At 40.8% G+C, this 20254-nt stretch overlaps 1 protein-coding gene across 4 annotated transcripts in view; it reads right to left on the bottom strand.

The window, feature by feature from the left end:
* fynb (FYN proto-oncogene, Src family tyrosine kinase b) overlaps window positions 1-20254 on the bottom strand; it is a 73218-nt gene that overhangs the window by 13508 nt on the left and 39456 nt on the right. For all 4 annotated transcript variants that reach the window (XM_007556003.2, XM_007556001.2, XM_007556005.2 and 1 more), the window contains 4 exons: window positions 12507-12763; window positions 6639-6735; window positions 957-1055; window positions 107-210 (listed from right to left, as the gene is read on the bottom strand). In XM_007556003.2, coding sequence (XP_007556065.1) covers window positions 107-210; window positions 957-1055; window positions 6639-6735; window positions 12507-12753 — 547 coding nt within the window. In that variant the 5' untranslated portion in view covers window positions 12754-12763. The remainder of the gene's footprint in view (window positions 1-106; window positions 211-956; window positions 1056-6638; window positions 6736-12506; window positions 12764-20254) is intronic.

The following is a 20254-nucleotide window of genomic DNA, read 5'->3' as shown; positions in this document are numbered from 1 at the left end:
TGTGTGTGTGTGTGTGTGTGTGTGTGTGTGTGTGTGTGTGTGTGTGTGTGTGTGTGTGTGTGCATGTGCATGCGTGTGTGTGTGTGTGTGCATGTGCTTGCTTTACCCTTTGTGGTTTCGCTCTCTCGGATCAGATAGGTGCCCCGAGGATTGCCAGTGGACAGCAGCTGTCTCTCTGCGTCCTTGCGGCCCAGTTTACCAAAGTACCAGCTGAAAGAAAGCAGTCAGCTCAAACAGTCTGGATAACTTTTCCTTAATTCATTCTGTCCTGTGTTGGTAACATGAGTTAAAACACAGTTTAAAGCTGTAAGAAATAAAGTCCCAGAAGTTTGTTGTCTAAAAAAAAGTTATTCCCTAACGTGTTTTCTAAAATGCAAGAAAAATGTGTGATCTTTACTTTAAAGAGTGTTAGAGTAAGTTGGATAATTAGTTTTTTTTGTTTGTTTAGAAACTGTATTAATCAGTGGTTTACACCCAGTGCTGCATGCTGTAGTCAAACTTTATTTGATTTACTTTAGTTTCTCTTTGGTTTATGCTGTTGCGTTTTTAATTAGATCAGAATAGAGAAAACATTTATTTATGTGTCTTAAGAGGCAATAATAACTAAAGCAGTTTAAATGTGAGTTTATTCTCTCCATTATTTCTCATTAATATGATTATACTGATCATTTTTGACATTTCATTCAGGTTTTATGTTATTCACTGTTTGGCGATATAAACCTGCTTGTTTCTTGGTTCAACTTCTGCAAAAGAACTTTATGTTTCCTTTGATTGTATAAAGTTATAGACTAATAAAACCTGACTCACTGATTGGTAGATTGATAAGGTGGGTGGAGCCTAATCTAACACCTGTCTGAGTGGGCTCACAGTGCAGTCTACCCTAACTGACTCAAACTAGTCCCAGTCCTTCGTTCTTTTACAGCCTCCAATAAAAACCATTAAAGACCAGAACTTACTCTTCAGCTTGGATGGAGTCTACTGGAGCCACGTAGTTACTGGGGATGTAACCGCTGCCCCCGGTGGTCAGCGAGCGCGCGTCCCACCAGTCCCCCTCACTGAAAAACACACAGACATCACTGTCACTGGTCGGTTTGTAATGCATAATGAAGCAACAACGGTTCAACATGTGATAAGTCACATTTCCATATGACCTAGATAGATTTTCTTACAAAATTCTGCCAGAAATGATTATTATATTGTTACATTCCATCTTCCCAGTCCTTCTCCTGTATTGTTCTTAAGTCCCACTTCCTCGTTATTTGCCAATAATTAGTCTTTTCTCTATACTGGAGAACTCTAAGTAAAAAAACATGGTGCTGTTTATCTTGAAGCCTCATTTGCAGCTGCTTTTGGCGTAAAACAAAACATAACGCACATATCATCTGAAATCTGCAGAAGTTATTACACTGATAGATGTTTTAGCAGAAGACACAGGGCTGGATGATAAAAATAAAACCCCATGTGAAGGCGGCTGACTGACGCGCAGACACTCTCTCAGGATGTTGCACCAACAGGGTAAATGCAGGAAGGAGTCTCAGCTGACGGAGGAACATCTTTCCAGAACACGGCTGTATTTTAGTGTCTCCGGCTCAGATTTTAAAACACTGCTTCCTTGTGCTGCACGTCTCTGTCAGACAGGTCTTCATGCCAATCACGTTGCTCAGAACTTCCTCCAGTTCTAAAGGAGGAAGACACGTTTGAATAATGTGCATCTCTGTCTCCATGTCAGGGCGAGTCAGACTCTAAAAGAAGCATTTACAAGGTTTGCTTCATCCAGAGCAGCTAAACAATAAGCTGCTTCTCTTGTCTCTGGAATAATGTCCACCTGATGGGTCACATGTGTTCAATGAGCTCAGTGAGAACTGCTGGCTCTTCTCCAGAACCTAGCTGAAGTGCACAAACCACCTCCACTTCTCAGTAATAACTCCAAACTCAACATTCCAGACATGTCAGTCACACATCAAGTCTAACATAGAGCAGATAAAGCAGATATTTACACTGTGGATATGAAATTATCCAGGACTGTTTGTGTTTTGTTTTTGTGTTTCCTTTTCGATCATTATTAACATTAAGGTCTTTCCGTACACTGTTCAGTTTTGTGTTCATTATCGTCATTAGAGTCTTACCATACTTGTCATTTAGTTTGATTTCTTATTTTATTATTATTACTTCATCGATGCGTTTTGGTTCAGGTCTTTCTGTTTTTGGTTTTCTGTTGCTGCTGATCACTTTGTGGTAATCAGTCTCTATCCCTCAGTTTCTTTTCTGTGATCATATGTCCATCTCATCATGTTCCTTTGTCTTTCTCTACTCCTGTATATTATTTTCCATATATTCTCTGTAACTGTATGCTGATTCAGCGGGTTCGTTCTCATGTTTGACCCGTGGTGTGAGAGGTGATGACAGGCTCGATCGGGACAAACCAGAGAAACTTTGACGTGATCTGGAACAGTCACATCATAGAAGGTTTTATTTCAGAGACACTTTTCTGTTTTGTTGTTGTTGTATGGACTGCTGCATGAGCTGATTCATGGTGATGGAGGACATAAAGATGAAAGGATACAAGGAACTAAGGAAGATCTCAAAGAATAAAAGTAAGTAGGAAACAATAAAAGAGAAAGCAAATGAAGGAAAAAATGGTTCAAAAAAGAAGGGATAAACATTAACAGGAGGAATCAAGGAATAAAAGACAGAAGGATACGAAGAAAAATGAAGAGGAGTAAAGAAGGAAGAACATCAGAGAGAGAGGGAGGAAGGTAAGATAGAGGGAAGTTGGATAGAAGGATAGAAGCAGAAAAGAAAAGACAGATGGATCCAGTTAGATGATGGGACATGAAAGAGTTTTTTCTACTTTTCCCAAACTGGTCGACTTCAGAAACAGCTAAACTCTGATTCCTCTCCAGACAGTGCAGGACATGGGACGACCTGACCAGGTGGAGCAGAGTGGAGCAGAGTGGAGCAGGTGGAGCAGAGTGGAGCAGAGTGGAGCAGAGTGGAGCAGAGTGGAGCAGAGTGGAGCAGAGTGGAGCAGGGTGGAGCAGAGTGGAGCAGAGTGGAGCAGGTGGAGCAGGTGGAGCAGGTGGAGCAGAGTGGAGCAGAGTGGAGCAGGTGGAGCAGGTGGAGTTGTTTAACCTTCAACCGTCTCTGCAGCACCACAAACAGAAAACAGCAGCAGCAGTGAACCAGCAGCCTCCTGCTGCCTCTGATGGACCCAGAGCCTCTGCAGACCCCAGGGCTGCAGACTGGGACAGGCCATCACAGCACTTCTGTGTTTGTCCACAGCAGTCAGTCGGACCAGCGCAACTCCAGCTGAGCAGCAAACAGCTCACATGTTTTTGCTTCACAGGCAGGCTGAGAGCCGAACACAGCGAACGCCTCATCCCCTCCAGGGTTGCAGGCCTGCTTCCTAAAGGATGTCAGCACACAACACAACCAAACATCAACACGTCTGAGGCTCTGCCTCACTTCCTCACACAGCAGGTGGTCCCTTCCTACCAGCTCTCACAGCCTGGAGCAGAGGAGTTCGAACTCCCCGCCCTCTTTTTTTATTGCTGTTTTACCACTACTTTCCAGCAGGTGGCAGTGGAGGGCAGCTGGATGAAGCCTGGCATTTGGGCGGAGAGTGGGTGGAGGGGAGATGGAGCAAAGATGCAGCTCTGTCTGGCTCCTGCTGAGGAAGAGGAGGATGAGGAATGACAGAGAGGAGGAGGAAGAGCGAGTTTTTCCTGTCCCGGCTGAGGTTGGCTGGAGGGAGCAGTGTGTGTGTGGGGGGATGCTGGGACTGAGGCGTGTAGGAATGTGAAAGACAGCGGCTGGGCTGGGACAGGATGCTAACAGGGTGTGGTGACCTTGCAGAGCTAAAGGCTGAGGTGGTGAGGCGGTCAGAGGGAAAGTGTGAAGTCTTCAGCAGGCTGCTGGACTCACATTTATTATTCAGTGTGTGTCAGCTGAGGAGATAAAACACAGCAGAAGTATCAGCAAAAGTATTCAGTCCCTAGAATATTGTCACATCACAGAAGGGTTCGGCGATATGGAGCTAAGGTTTTATCGCGATTTTTTGTGGTACTATTTTGATAACAATAAGTGACGATCAGAACTATTCATTAGTTCTCTTTTAGGTAACTGTATCACTGACAGCAATCACAGCACCGCAGCACAAATGCTGCTCTTGAAAAACAAGAACATTTGAGATGCACTTCTGTAGGACACCAGTCACATAAAGAAATGTGATTTGTATCACTAAACTGCACAAAGTAACTGTATTGAATCATATTTTCATTTCAACTGGAATTTATAGTGACAATGATAAATCTAAATTCTTATCGTGCGAAGAAATGTATCACAATAAATGTTAAATGATACGATATGCCTACATTATTACAGCCACAATTTGAAGTGAACTGCTTATGTGTGTGGGGGAAATAAATAGATTCATAAATACAAAAAACAGAGGATATATTATCTATTATTTCAGTATGGTTCATATAAGCAAGACATAGTTCCAGATACTTATTGTTTTTCCCCATCAATTAACATTATTTATTTCAGCTAAATAAAAGGTTTTCTCAATTTTCAGTTTTCATTATTTCTTTCGTTTAAGCTAACTATGATAACTTTGATTTAGACGCAGCTTTTTTTTTTTTTTTACAGTAACTGCAGCAGAGGTTTGACTACGCCTCAGTGTTCTGCAGCGTTCTCAGTGTACAGCGGAACAGAAGGCAGAGCAGGGCGACAGCGCTGCCCCTGAAACCTCCCCCTGCCTCCTCAAATGTCACTGCACTGCTGCAGAGCGCTGCACAGACAGAGAGACACACGCTTCGACTCAGCCTGCTGGAGTGAAAAGCATCCCCGGACTGAAACAGCAGGCGGATGATGGTGTATTCACTCTGGAACTCGCACGCACGCACGCACGCACGCACGCACGCACGCACGCACGCACGCACGCACGCACGACTGTAAGGAAGACGAGCCAACATCCCTGTGGGTTTAACTGGGCACTTCCTGCTGGAGTTCAGATGGAAGCCTGCAGCACTCTGCTCTGCTCCACCCTCTGCAGGCCCAGAATAAACTTTGTTTACTCCACGTTGTCATAAGTTGTTCAGGCTGTCAGTTTAGCCTCATGAAAATTGCCAGTGGATTCAGTGAAGCTGGAGCCAGTCCTGTTTTGGATTTAGGCCTTTTTTTGTTTATGCATGTGTAAACCTGAAATTAGCAACCTACACTGGCATTTGGAGCAAATTTAATGAGCTCTGCTTTGTTCCAAAAGCTACAAAAACACCAGGTTAAAAAAGAAAAGGCCATTTTGAATCCTTGGAATGTCTATTGGAGACTGGGAATTTATTTTCTTTTGTGTTTTCTCACAATAATGTATTTGGTAGTCAGTCCATGCAGCATCTTAAATACTGAAGGTTTTTCTACCTTCAGTTTTTCTACTGAAGGTTTTTAGGTTTGCCCATGTATATTAATATCTTATTTATGGGATATGTGAAGTTTTTGTTTACGTTTTCATTAAGTCAAGTTTATTTGCCCATTTCAGCAACAAGGCAGGTCAAAGGTAATAAAAACATCATACAATAACCTATTGTTAAACAATCAATAAATACATTACGTTTTGTTAAATGAGATCATCACGCAAAATTACATTAACTATATTGATCAATGTTCCCGTTATTAGAAATCAAAGGAAACTTTAAACAGCTGGGTTTTTAGTTTGGATTTAAAGGAATTCAGTGTTTCAGCTGTTTTGCAGTTTTCTGGACGTTTGTTCCAGATTTGTGGTGCATAGAAGCTGAATGCTGCTTCTCCATGTTCGGTTCTGGTTCTGGGTGCAGAGCAAAACCAGAAGAGAGGTCTGGAAGGCTGCTATGACAACAGCAGCAGATCTTCAATGTATTGTTGTGCTAAGCCGTTCAGTGATATATAAACTAATAGAAGTATTTTACAATCTTTTCTTTAGGATATAAACCCACCACAGATTAATGTTAAAAATGTCGAAGCAGAACCGGTCAAACGGGCTTCCGTCCCGTTTCAGAGACAAAAACATGACAGAAGGAAAGAAAAATACACCCAAACTAGTTGGAGTATTTAGAGTTAGTGACAATTTTGCTTGCGTCTTTTTCATGTTGGTAGTTAATAGATCGATTCTCAACCTGCATCTGCACCAAAGAGTTAAGAATGTACAAACATGTTCTCACCGAGGCTTGTTCATATGTGCAGTTTTAAATGGACATTTATTATCTCTGACTATATAAAACAGACCTGTTGCGTATTTGCTAATTTATGGACCCTAGGGGTCGCCATACACGTCTCTCTGACTGATGTATGGCAGTGAAAACAACAACAGTGTTTTCCTTGTGGGGCCTCTCATCTCAGGATGGTGTTATAGTTAAACATGACATTTATGGTTTTCCAGCTCCACAAACAGCAGCAGGCTTATTCTGGAATCTGTGCTGTCCCAGATCATGAAAGCAAACCTCGGCCTGCCTGGTGCAAGCCGCCGCTTTGACCCCGGCTCAGTCGGGGAGCGCGCCCGCTCTCCTCCCAGCTGCCTCCACTAACTCCTTCAGCTAAGAGATAAGGGGTCGTATTTGCATCCCGCCTGCATGCGGACGCCATGATAAGCAGCTGCGAGGACTTACGTGCTGTTGAGGATTTGGAACCTTTCTCCTTTCCTGAAGCTCAGGTCATCCTCTGTCCGTGCCTCATAGTCATAAAGTGCCACAAAGAGAGTGACTCCTGCAGAGCGAGGGAAAGCAGAGGAAAACACAGTCAGCTCTTGGAAGATTAGCAAGAGAAAATGAAGCTGAAGACGTGAAATGAGCTCCAGAACACTGAGTAAACAGCAGCGTGTCTGCTCTGGACGAACAGGAAGGCAGTCATGGTGAATGTTCCGGCAAATCATTCCGGTTAGCAGGGAGAAGAGCTGTGCTATATCAGCAAGTTACACAAATATAACACCATGTATGAATGATGGAAGAAGAGTAGCAGTTGTGATTAACCTGCATTTTCTGTTAATCCCACCTATAGCATCACATCAGACTGGCTGAATGGCAGGCAGAGTGGAAACGCATGACGCATGAAATATTATAGCCTCTCAGATACTGCACCAGTTCAGTCCTTTTGGATGGCAGAAACACACCGACACTGCAACACTGGCAGTAACATGATATGACCAGTCCCTCCAGGAAGTTGTGATGCTGTGATCACAACAATTAAAGCAAATTCTCGCAGCACTGCAACTTTCTGGCAAATCAGCTCAACTTTATCTGTTTCCCGACTTTTCTGACCGATCACTGCAACTCAGCAACTCGAATTGTGACCAAAACTCGAGTTTTCTATCTCATGACAAAAACATGTGTGCTGCTAAACTGTAACGTTTGTCTTTTCTTTTATTTGCAAACCCATTTAGAGATGTTCTGTAGGAGTTGTGTCTACTGTGTAAATGGATCATGTAACTTGGAAGAACAATAAGGAATTGTTTTTATGCACTTTGACAATCCATCAGGACTGGCTTTAATTTGTATTAAAGGTATATGGAATGTTTTTTACACTTTAAATATTAACTAGGTTAAAATGCTGCCTCTTTGTAAAAGGTAATGTGCAGCAATTTCAACTTCTTTGTTACATGTTACGACAAAACTAAAGTTTGAAAGAAAATGTCAGTTTTGGCCGCAACGTTTTGAAAAATTTGCTGCAAAATCAATTTTAGGCTGCAACAATTACAAAACAGCATCGCAACACCCTGGAGAGACGACACAGTGTGAACCATCAGCGTCTTTCAGAACAGGCTGTTCTCAAAGACGCTGAGAACATCCTGAGATGCATTTCTACATGCATCTTTTAATGTATGTGGAAATATTAATTCTTCAAGCTAAACAAATCTGCTTTAACCATTTTTTTGGATCAGATAAACTGTCAGGGCTCTGCCAGCGACACTGGAGTCAGGTTTAGTGGAGTGGAGACTAATAGTATTTCTAATGTATAAAAAATGGCTTAAATGAAAAAATGTTTTTTCATATTGTCGGCATAAGCAATAGAATCTGCAGAATGTGCCAATTTTTAAAAATTGATTAAGAGATTAATTGTCAGAATAATAGATAGAACGATCGACACTAACTCATTAGTTGCAACCCTACTTTTGTTGTTGATCTGAAACAAAGTCTAAAATAACACAGTATTTGAACAAGGTGATTTCCAAAGAGTTATAAAATCAAAACCTGTTTAGAGTAGATGACCTAACTAAAGAACCTCACAGCTCTCCGCTCTTTGCTGGATGATCAATAACGTCACAATACTTTCAGTTACTGATCATGGTGTAGACAGTTATTGGAAGTCTTCTATTATTATTGCATCCTCCCCTCTCCATCTTCTAGTCAGGCCTGATAAAAACTGGACAGAGTGTAAATGAAGACGAACTCGGAGACGAAAGCAAATCCTCTGAGCACTTCAGGTTTCTGTGGGGCTAAAGACACTGAAACCCACTGAAAGCGATAAACTGTGACAAAGTTGCATCAGGTGGAAGTGATGCAGAGGAGCAGTGGTTAGCACCCTGCAGGCATTTGCAGTAAGGAGCTGCGTGTGTTCTGCAAGACGTCTTTAACAAGCTTTCATTTTTACACATAGCCTTGCTAAGATGGAACAGTTTTAGTTTTGTTTCACCAAAATTTTATTTCATTTATTTTTTTAAATTTCATCCACTAAATAATAACTATAAAAAGTTCATGCAACAACTAGAAGAAATCATGAATGAGTAGAAAAAAAATATAAACTTATAATATCTGACAAATAAAAAAAACTCAGAAAACTATGAGAGACGTTTCACATACACAAAAAAACACACAAAAAACAAAAATACGCAACATGAGCTTATTTAATCCTGCATCGCTTCATCATAATAATTTTCAAATTTCTTTGAAATGCAGAAAGAGATTTTGATTCTTTTCTATCTGTCAGGATAGCTCTATAAACTGACATCTTTAACTGAAATGCATCATTGTCGCCATTCTGAATCTAATTTTTTTTTAAATTCCAGTTTCTTTTAAGTTGTATTTGCTTCATCTCTTTACAAATCTGCTTTGAAAAGCTCAGTCCTTCTATGTATAAAAAACTTAAATCCAATGTGGTTTTAATCTAAAACTGAGCTGCATATGTCTCCGTTCATGTGAAGAGTCCAGCCTGCTTAGAGTAAAATCCTGACCTGAGCTGGAGAGAGTCTAGACTTATACGGCAGACGCTGAGTCAGTGCGGCCTGACTCCAATCACCCGGGCACAAACGCTTCAGATAAAGAGCAGTGGCCTGAAAAAAAACCTTTTCAGTCACTCTAACATTATCCAAGTCTGGCTGAAATAGAGCAAGATCGTCCCCCACAAAGTCTCCAACGGCAGGAAGACTGCTGACAGAGACGCACTGCGCCAGCTGCAGCTAGGAAGAGTCTGACAGCAAACTCTTCATAGTAAGACTCCATGTGAGGAGGTCGTGTAAGGCTAAAGGGACTGCACAGACTGGAGCTGATGCTGAAGCAGGATGATGGAAACCCTTCTGGGTGCAGCGCTCCAAATGTTCCATCAGATCAAAGGCTGAAACTCATTCATTGATTGGTTTCTGTGTTGTCTGTTGGAATGCCAGTCAATGCGTTGCGTAATGTCGTGGCACTGGCTCCGTATTCCGGTTTGGGAAAATGACATCAGCAAATCCGCTGGTCATCGATAACATGGTGGATACACAGGGGAGCATGGAGGCAGCCGCCTGCTAGCGGGCTGGAGTGAAGCCAACGTTTAGGTCTAAATGTCTCCAACCAGGACGAAGTTAAAAAAACAAATAAAACAAAAACAAAACAAAAACTCTGCTCAGCTCTTCTGCCTCTCATCCGAAAATCATCCACACCTTGAGTTCAAGGTGTTGTGTTAGGATCAGTTCAATAGAAATGCTGAGTTCCTCTGCAGAGCTGCTTGGCTCAGTCAAACAGAAAGGATTTCCTGAGTAAGAAAATTCTCTCCCTAAACAATGAGCTCAGAGCACAAAGACTTGTGCTAATGCCAAGCGGACGAGCTGACAGGACCGGTCTGGGGTCAGGGAGAGAGAGAGACGATCACGTGACCATACCAACATGAAACTCTGTAGTGACAGGAAGGAAACCTCAAAAACACAACTTCATCTCATCTCTCAAAAGGCACCACTAAAATGAAATACTGGAATTGTATTTCCTAAAATATTTTCATCATATTTATGTGACAGGATATTTGCATTTCATCAAGGAGACAAAGAGATTGGCTTTCATTTCACCTAATGGTGGAATTTGTTTAAAAAACAGTTCGGCATACCTCAGGCAACCATAACCATGGCAACAAGAACTATATTCTTTATAATGGTCAGCTGCACTCCCACTGTTTTTTTGGGTACCAGTTCACAAAGTAATATATAAATATGACTATAAACAAAGTCATTTATGAATCATCTAGGACTTTAAGCTTTGTCTACACGTGATTAATTCAACTCCATTGTTCTGTTACGAGCTAAACTATCAACAAGTCATATCAAAACATGTTAGCGTTAGCCTAGCATTTCAACAATGTGCTCCATCTCCCATAAGGCAGCCATTCATTGTGCCTAATCTCTTTCTCTCACAAAGCACCACCTATTTCTACAAAGCTCCTTCTTTGAGCTGCAGACTCCATCTTAGCTTCCTCCTCAGCCCTCCACCGTTCCTCCCTGACTCAGCTCCTCCTTTTTCCTTTCTTGTTTTTGAGTCCTAATGACAGCGTTGTAAATTGAGCTGTCATTAGGACAGCTCAATTTACAATTGGAAATGTATATCAATCATTTCCAATTGATATACATTTGGAAATGTATATCAAAGCCGTTCTGTAGAGCCCCTGGTTGGTCACTATGAAGAAAACTACAACAGACACCAAGGCAGAGACTGAAAATTGTTGGAAGGTAAAGAGGCATGTGACCCCACTAATAATGTACCCCATGTAATACTCGAGAATAGATATAATATTGTTATACTTTTTTACACTGTTAACATAACATTAGATTTAATGAAGGATCAAATGGAGAGTTGCTATTGGCAACCATTCTCCAGTGACAACCAGACCACTGCTGTGAGCGTCCATCTTTGATCCATCAGGTTTAATCCTTTGACTCTCGCAGTGTTGGGACGACTGCTGTAGTCACATTGCTTTGTGACTTTGAATAGGACGTTCTGAGTCAGGCTCCCAGTCGGTGTAATCTTGTCTTCATCTTCACAGCTTTCTTTTTGTTGCTTAAAATGAGCTGAATTAATTCACAATAAATCATTCTGCTGCAGATGTTTATCTTTTGGTTTTTCCACTGGGCCTGCTGCCTGGGTGAATTCAGGTCAGTCCTCCTTAGGTTGAGTCATAAAGCTTAGGTGGGCTTCTAGCAGTATGAATTGTGTTAAAGCCACGCAATGCGCCATGGTGACTCATCTTTTTCTGTTTAAAGTAAAATACTCGACATTTGAGGCAGTGCTGCTTCAGATGTTGGGTCCCGCTTAGCGCTGGAAGGCTTGCTGCTGCTGAGCTTACTTTGACTTTGCTACTAAAACTCCAGTTTGCTAATAAAATCCGGAAGTCCTGAGAGAAACCCAAAAGTGATAAAATGATATAAAATTCATCCAGCCAGCCTCAGGGTTTCTATGAGAATGCTTTAACATAGAAACCCCAGATGACCTGCAAAATGTATTTTATCAGTGTTTTAAATAACAGATCACTAAATGCAGAGCACAGCTGAGAAGCAGAAGAAAAATGAAAACGTTTCAACATAAGAAACTAATTTGAAACTGTTTCATGTGTTTGGATTCAGCTCACCCGAGTCGATACTTTGTAGAACCATGTTTCCTGCAGTTACAACTTAAATCAGATCAACAGAAAGCTTCTGTGAAGATTCATTTTAAAGTCTTTCCTTATGTTACTTTTGGACTTTGACTGAGCCAGGATTAATAGGTATTCTTCCTCTGCTTACTTTTTCATCTTCATCAACTCTGACGGGCCTGCTGAAGAACATCATTGCACCACCATGATGCTGCCACCACCACAATTTAATATGAGGACTGTGTGATGTACAGTGTTAGTTTTGTTTTTCTACACACCATAAAGGTTCAGTTTTAGTCTCTTAACGTTCAGCATTGTCTTTGCTCTCCAATTGCCGATACTTTTAAGACAGGCAACATTTGGCAATTAAAAAAAGAACATATATCTATTATATATTCTTTCATTATTGTTTCATTTCACAAATATACTTACTTTTGGTAATCCTAACTAATCTAAAACAAGAGAGGTTTGGTCTGATATAACTTCAGACAGTGAGAAAAAAAAAGTGTATTAGTCTTTTTATGTGGTGTAAACTTCAGCTTTCAACTGAAAAACAAAAAACAAACAGCATGTATTATGACATTGAAAAAATCTAAACAACCACTTTAGTTTGTGGTGGTAAGGTGATGTCAGGTATGAATACATGTGGAAGGTGCTGCCGGGTCCCTTACCTGTCCCTCCACGGGTCCGCAGGGTCCCGGTGTGAGAGGAGGTGTTGACCCCCCCGAAGACGGTCACCCCCTGTCCGACGGGGGCGTGGAAGTTGTTGTAGTTGGGAATGGCGGTGACCCCAAAGTTGGGATAGTGCTGCGGCGTTGGGTCGGCCCCATAGCGGTATCCGGCTCCCTGGGAGATGCTGGCGTCTCGGTCGTCTGTGAGTTTGGTTGCCTCCTTATCCTTGCATTGCACACAGCCCATTATCTATAATCTGGTGGCAACAAACACACAGAGACAGAACGTTAGGCAGCTGAATGAAGATGTGAAATAAATAGGAGTGTGTGTTTGTGGCTTAACAGAAAGAGTCGGGGAAGTTTACATCAATGATGTCAGATGATAAAAAGGTTGGAAGTAAAAAGAGATGCAAGTCAGCTGATAATGTCAACCTGAGTCCTCCCAGGCCAACAGGTGCAGGAGAGGGAGCCAAACAACGTTAAGGTTGCTTTTTACTCTGATTCCTCTACAGTTGGCACCTTCCACTGATCCTTGGCTCAGAGAGTCACGAATCTGCCTCTGAGAACTCGTCCACACATATATCAAACACGAATATCGTTTGAACAATTGAATATTGTTTGAACAAAAAACATCGTAAACATAGGATCCAAAATATAATGTGCTCTTCTCTGGACTAGATCTCTTACTTTTAAATATCCACTTTGGTTGTTTTTTTTTTTTTAATAAATAATAGTTTTAAGTGATATTAAAGAAAGATTTAAGGTGGATGAGAGGGTAAAACACACAAACATGTATTTGTTTGATATCTGGCTAAGTGCGGACCAGGCCCTCTTCTCTATGTGACTCACATAAACCCATAAAAATCTGGGCACCGCTGTGTGGAGGTGCAGTGACGCACAGCGGCGCTGTCAGACCCTCCAGGGTGATGGCAGCAACCAGAAAGTTGATTTCATCCCAGAACCCTGACCAGCCTTTTAATCAGAATCAGAACCAACATCTTCCCTCTCTTTCACCCTCTCCACAGGTGTCCTATAGCAAGTCAGGACTCAGTTCCAGTACCAGAAAAAACCCAGCCGAAAGGGGAACCAACAGGTTTCTTTAAAGATCCAACTTATGAGTCAATACAGATTCACCAGAGACACACTAGGAAATGACAACTCAATATCTGAGCAGCAGCGAACACCCAAAGGAGCATCTAATTATGAGCATGTAAAATGAAAACAGCTGCAGGAATGACAGAGGAGGCGGTTTTCTTTCTCGCCGTGTTGTATCTGCCTGCAGTGAGCTGCTCGTTACCTGCTGTGCAGAAAGTTATAATGAAGTTATAATGAAGCGTTCCCCTCTAACGGTGTCATCTATAAACAAGTGGAGGAAGTTGGACGAAGCTTCCGTTCCCTACAAATATCTCAAAACGATAAGATCACATGACAACCTCCTGAGAAGCTGGTGAAGCCATCAAACTGCAGGACAAATACAACCCATCATGTACTGGATGTTCAACCTTACCAGATGGAACCCCTCATTGGCATCCAGAACTGTCTTTTTTGGTGCCAGAAACCTTCTTGTGCCAATTATTATACTATGTAGGCATAATTATTTCTAGAGCAAAGAAGAAGAGATACTATTTAGTCAAGAATTTGACAAATATTGGCTGTTGACCAGAATCAGCTTGGTGAACCGATGACTGAAGGAGTAAAACAAGTAGGAAGTAGAAACGTTGGCCTTTTTGTAAAACTCAGCCGAGGTAACCCTTTTACATTTTGTAGGGAATATACACAGAAAATACAGTTGTAGACATGATAGCAGAAACCATATCCAATGTAAAAAAGCTTCAAATATAAACAACATAATCTTGTCTCTTCATAAAACTAGTCAACCCTGTGTAATAGCTCCCTAACACAGAGATGATGCATCAGCTCCTATTATATTATTATTACCAAGGGTGAAAATCTCACTTTTTATGCTCACTTATATTATAGGTCTTTTATAGTACATTTTCTAAAAGCCTATTTAGAAAATTCACTACAGTCATTAAAACACTGCTGAAATGAACAATGAGAGTAATCAATAAGGTCGGTTATTTGGATCGTACAGACACACTATTCATAAAATCTATAAAATCTAAACTGTTCAGATTTGCTGACATAGTGGAATTACAAACAGCTATTTTCTTGTTTAAAGCCAAAATAATTTATTACTGACCTTTTCAGAAAAATTTAAGCACTTTATCAGTTATAGAAAAGTAAATAGAAAATTAAGAAAACATTTTATAACTAAGTTAAGATGAATAATAGTTTATAGGATAATGCTGTAATAGGAAGGCTGGTTGTAAAAAAAAAAAAAAACTTCTTTGAATGTGTAAATACACTTCACTACTGTTATTCTATTTGCTTGCTTTTGTTTTAAATGTATTTTCTATGTATGTAACTTTGCTTATTCTTTTATTTTATGTTTAATGAAACCAAACTTCAAACCTAAAAGAAAGAGGAAATCAGAAATCAATCTTAAAACTGATCAGTGTCAGATTTTGTTTCTTGTTTTTACTTCTTCACTTCAGTGGTGTTTTTTTTTAAGTTAGAATCAGTGATTGGAGATCATTTAGTTTAATCCAGTTCAGAGGCTACTAGCACTCTGTTAGCGGCCGTTGTTAGAGAATTAGCCCCACACTGACTGAGCCGCCATCACTGTGTTTCAATGTGATTACATGCTGATCTCACAGGCAGGAGAGTTCAACTGGTGGAGAAATCCTGCCTCTTTATTTACATGTTTTTAACCATAGTGAAAGATTAGGGACTTTCAAACTTTTCACTTTGTATTTCATGTTATTTTTGACGTTTTTGGCTTTTTAATAGAGAGAACTTAAGATTTGTTGCACAATGTAAAGTCTGAAATGTCAGCGGACGTCATTGCACTTACATAAGGACTTAGTGGATCCATCTCAGGCAGAACAGACGCAATCAGGAGGAGTGCAGTCGGAGCTTTGTGCTCTCTCTAATCAATTTGGTTCTGATCTGTGTCAAAGCCATGAAACAAGCAGGCAGAGTGAAAAGCAAAGGCTCACACTTGCAGTCAGGGTGTTGCATGCCCAGATATCTCTGTCAATAGACTCAGTAATCGTCTGTGACAGGATGAGGGAAATGCATGGTGTGTGTGTGTGTATGTGTGTGGGGGGGGCAACAACAGCAGCAATGCTACGCTCAGTCCAAAACTGCAGAGCATTTCTAATCGCATCTGTTCTCAGCAGAAACCGACAACTTGCTGAGAAAACAAACCAACAGACTATTTCTGTACGCAGAAATAGTCTGCGTACAGACTATTTCTATAAACCTTAACCGGCAGAGACTGACTGGAGCGGCCTTTCAAAAGACGGGGAACTGTTGTATTGATTCTTCTGAACGGACACGAAGCTGCTCCTAAATGCTTCTGAGATGTTAACCTGGGACTGATTGGATCAGGACCGTCAGAGCAGATCTCACAACTCCTCTGTGGGAGCTGTGATGTCACCCACAGCGACAGCATGCAGCGGCTTCAGGTCGCCCACGTGAAGCGTTCCTGTCCTGCTCTGCCTCAGATCTAACGCAGGCAGCCAGAGAGAAAAACCTGACAGTAACCGTTTAGCTTCCCACCACAGGGCAGCCAGGGAAAAACACAACAACTTCCTCAATTGGATCACTTGTGATTTCATTGGTTTAAATTTGTGCTGTCAATTGACTAAAAAATATGATCAGATTAATCACATTCTGGCATTGTGAATAATCATGGTTAATCACAATGCTTGACTTTGTAAGCTTGGAATATAAATATGTGCACAGCTGTTCAAACCCCTCCTGCGGCACTCGGCCAATTAAAATGGAAGAACTGATTTGATTTTGCTGAGGGAAACTTTGTCCATTACTACATGAAAACAAGTAATAGTTCAGGGAACACCTGACAGATAAAATATATATTTTATTTTTTGGTAAAAAATATTTGTATGCACAACTTCAAAGAATGTTTTATTGTTTCAAACCAAACATGTCTGAAGACTCCCGGTTTTCCAGGTTTTAATATTGAGGAAGGTTTAAAGGAAGCCATTTTGTTTTAAATGTTAAACTCCCAAACAGCTGGAAGATACAACCACTAAGCAGGGATGCTCAGAGAAATCAGCAGGCGGTGAAATCACATCACCTACAGCGACAGCTGTAGGTGATGTGTTTGTGGATGACCATTCATCCACAAACACAAAAACCAGACCTTTTTTTTGATCATGAATGCAGCAAACCAGATTATTAACAACCTTCTTAGAAAATAAAATACATCTTATCTCTTGGTTGTTGCAGTGACACTAGTGTTTATTAAGCTTTGTACTATTATTGCTACTATTTGTTGGTCAGTTTTCCTCCAGAACTAGACTTGGGCCTTTTCCTTTTCTAAAACAAAAGAACAATGACTTCTTATAAAGTCAACAAAAGCAGTGGTGTACATCGCTAAGTTAAATGTTTATGCACTAATCATAAACACTAGTTCTGCTAACTGTAAGAGACTACACCAACAGTATTCAGCAGAAGCTAATGCTAAAGCACTAATGTAAATTCATATTATATCTGTCATAGACTACAACCATCGAGCACTAATTTAATTTTGACATTATAATTTACATGTTCTGTAATGTACTTCGATACAGTATTTATGTTGTATAAATGAAATGAAATGAAATAACTGTTATATATCTCTACCATCTGTGTTTTAATTTCTTCCTGTATGTTTCTTGTTTGAAATAAAGCTATGGGGGGGGGGGGGAGAAGTGAGGAGAAGAAACAGAATTGCTACACATTTCAAAATAAGAGCATGGATATAAGAGTCTAAGCTTGAAGCATTCTTAGGTTGATAACCATAAACTTCAACACAAACTTTACTCAACTGAAAAATGACAAAACAGCCAAAAAAATTGAATGTTCTATGATTTATAAATGAATACAGTTATGGGAAGCTACTTAGCTTCCCATAAATGTATTCATTTTGAAAATTCTTAGTGCACTTGCACTAAGAATTTTCAAAGCTAGCAGAAGCGTGCCCACCACTGCTGAGGAATGCTGATGTCATCAGAATCAGGCAGTTCTGAGGTGTGATTGGTTACTTGTGCATCAGACAGGAAGGGTAAAAACAAGGATTTTATAAATGACATAAAAAGCTCTTGAACAGGAATCAGTATGTGATGACTGGGGAGTGATGACAGGTTACAAACACATTTCCTCATTTGATGAAGTGATGGGGGAGCTTGGTGTAGAATCATTTAACAAGCACCAACATAGTCCTAAAAAAATCACCACACAGTATCAATTATTTCTCATATTTCTGCTGTTGATAAAAGCAAATGCTAAATTCTTAAAGTGACAAAGTCTGTGCTCATAAAGCCGGATTCCTCTCAGGCTGCTGCGGGTCCAGTAAGGGCCGGGGTAATCACTGGCTGCTCTCTTTGAACTGAAGCCTCTTTCATCTCCTCTCTCCCCACTTCCTGCCCTCTCCTCTCTGCTGATTAATTATTCTTCCCTTGCAGAAAGAGCCGGCACCTGCTGGCTGGAGGGGCCGTTCAGCTGCATGGTCCCCCGCTAGGAAGCCACTACAGAGGCCAGTTTATCACCCCCTAACTTCCAGCATCGTACAAACATTTCAGGTCAGTGTGAATAATTCCCTTGATATAAGAATAAAAAATAAAAAAATAACGAAAGGACGCCTAAGACATCTTTCAGATTCACAGCAGACCTGGAATCTTCTCACGGTTCATCTGTTCTCAACATGAAATCAATCAACATTAAACCAAAACCCAATAAAACCGCAGCATAGTGCCGGGGCCACATCTACTATTAGTTACTTTAACAGGCAGCTCATATAACACTAGGGCGCTACATTTATTAGCTTCTCTAATTAGAAGAAAAAACTGAAGCACCTAAAGGACTAAGAGGTTGACGAAGAGGTTAGAAAGAAGAAGACTTATTAAGTCAGAGCAAAATAAAGGGCTGTCAAGTAAAACAGTAGAGGGGGCTGATCAGAGCCCCCCCGTCGCCCCATGGTCGTGTGCCTGGATGAATTATTCATTGGCTGGTTTTGCTGACCAGAAGGTATGCTGCTGTATCTCAGGGGAAGATTTTAAAGGTGTGGGTGGGATTCACTAAATGTAGGAGAGAGAAGGCTGAGAGTGGCTGATGGAGGAAAGAGGGTGGAAACGATACAGTACAAGCTAACAGGCAGCACAAGCTGTGCTGCCTGTTGGAGGGCCTGATAAAAGAATGAATTTAGACACTACTAAAAAGGAAAGCACCCATGTGAAAATTTGGGTTAATATCAATTCCAATATTAATTATATTATGCGGAGGCCAGCTGTTATTTACCAATTTTATATACAGGGGTAGGGCTATACACTACTCCTAGAGTGATATTATATGAAGAGCCCACTGCACTGAGCCCCACTGAAAACCTCCTGGTTCTTCCAGCAACTATTGATTTCTGAACTCTTCCTGAGTTCAGACATTAATATTGTTGTTTCTAAATGAATATCAACTTGTTTTCTTTGCATTATTTGAGGTCTGAAAGCACTGCAGCGTTTTTTTTGTTATTTTGACCATTTCTCATGTTCTGTAAATAAATAAATACTGAATATTTGCATGGAATTTCGGAGACATGTCAGTAGTTCACAGAATAAAAGAATAATGTTCATTTTACTCACACATATAACTATAAAAAGTCAAATCAGAGAAACTGCTAACTTTAAGTAGTCTCTTAATTTTTTCCAGAGCTGTATAAATAAATGAATAAATATCTGCTATTAATATCTGCAAATTTTTACTTATCAGAGCGATATGAATGTGTTAAAAAATGTCTGACATTAGCCGACACCGATTTTAAAGCTCTTATGTGTTATTTACTATCAAAGCCATAAAAGTCTAGAAGACAGGTTTATTTTAAAACTGAAAAAAGTGGTTGGCTGAATAACTGCTTCCTGTGGTTAGAGCACAAGAAAAGCAGTTTAAAGAAAAAACTTACAAAAGATGTACTTTTCTCAAATCTAGAAAATGATGCACAGGGAGAACATGCAAGCTTCATGCAGAAAGACTCCAGTTCAGGATTCAAACGGCTTGACCTGAACGTCCAACCAGAACCGCTGCTCTCTAAACCCAACAGCTGATGGTTTCTGCTGATGCAGGAGGATTAACTGTCTTCCACTTTAACAAACTTCCAGGGTAAAACCGTGCTGCACACTCGCTAGAACTGTCACAACCCGCTTAGAGAAAGTTAGTGAATTATTGAGCTGCTTTGACAAAACTGACCTTTGAGAGACCAGAGAGAACCAGAATCCACTATCATGACAGCTGGGGGACGCCTCCCACCGGTGGTCAAAATGTCAAGAGACAAAGCGTCCAGCGCTGCAGATTTCTGCCCCAGCTGTGTCTGCAGTGTCCTTGTTTGGCTTGTTCACCCAGCAGGACTGCGGACAGCGCAACCAAAGCTGCCGTTTCTCACCGCGCTGTCAAACAGGCATTAATTATTCTCTTCAGTCTGTATCCGTGCTGTGCCCTTCATCACAGGATGAACAGGAGCAGAGGAGGAGGAGGAAGATGAGGAAGGCAGTTTGGAGTAATAATGACGTAAAATGAAGAGAAAAGCAACATGAGAGTGTATCTGTGGCGGGAGCAACGAAGGTTTAAGACAGTCAGATTTGATTTTTGTTGGAAATTGTTAAAAAAAAATACTAGGTATACACCGTTTAGGC

The sequence above is a fragment of the Poecilia formosa genome, unplaced genomic scaffold, assembly GCF_000485575.1.
Source record: "Poecilia formosa unplaced genomic scaffold, Poecilia_formosa-5.1.2 Scaffold75, whole genome shotgun sequence".
Taxonomy (NCBI): Eukaryota; Metazoa; Chordata; class Actinopteri; order Cyprinodontiformes; family Poeciliidae; genus Poecilia; species Poecilia formosa.
Note: the sequence above shows the minus strand (reverse complement) of the source record. Positions and strands in the feature narration are given on the sequence as shown.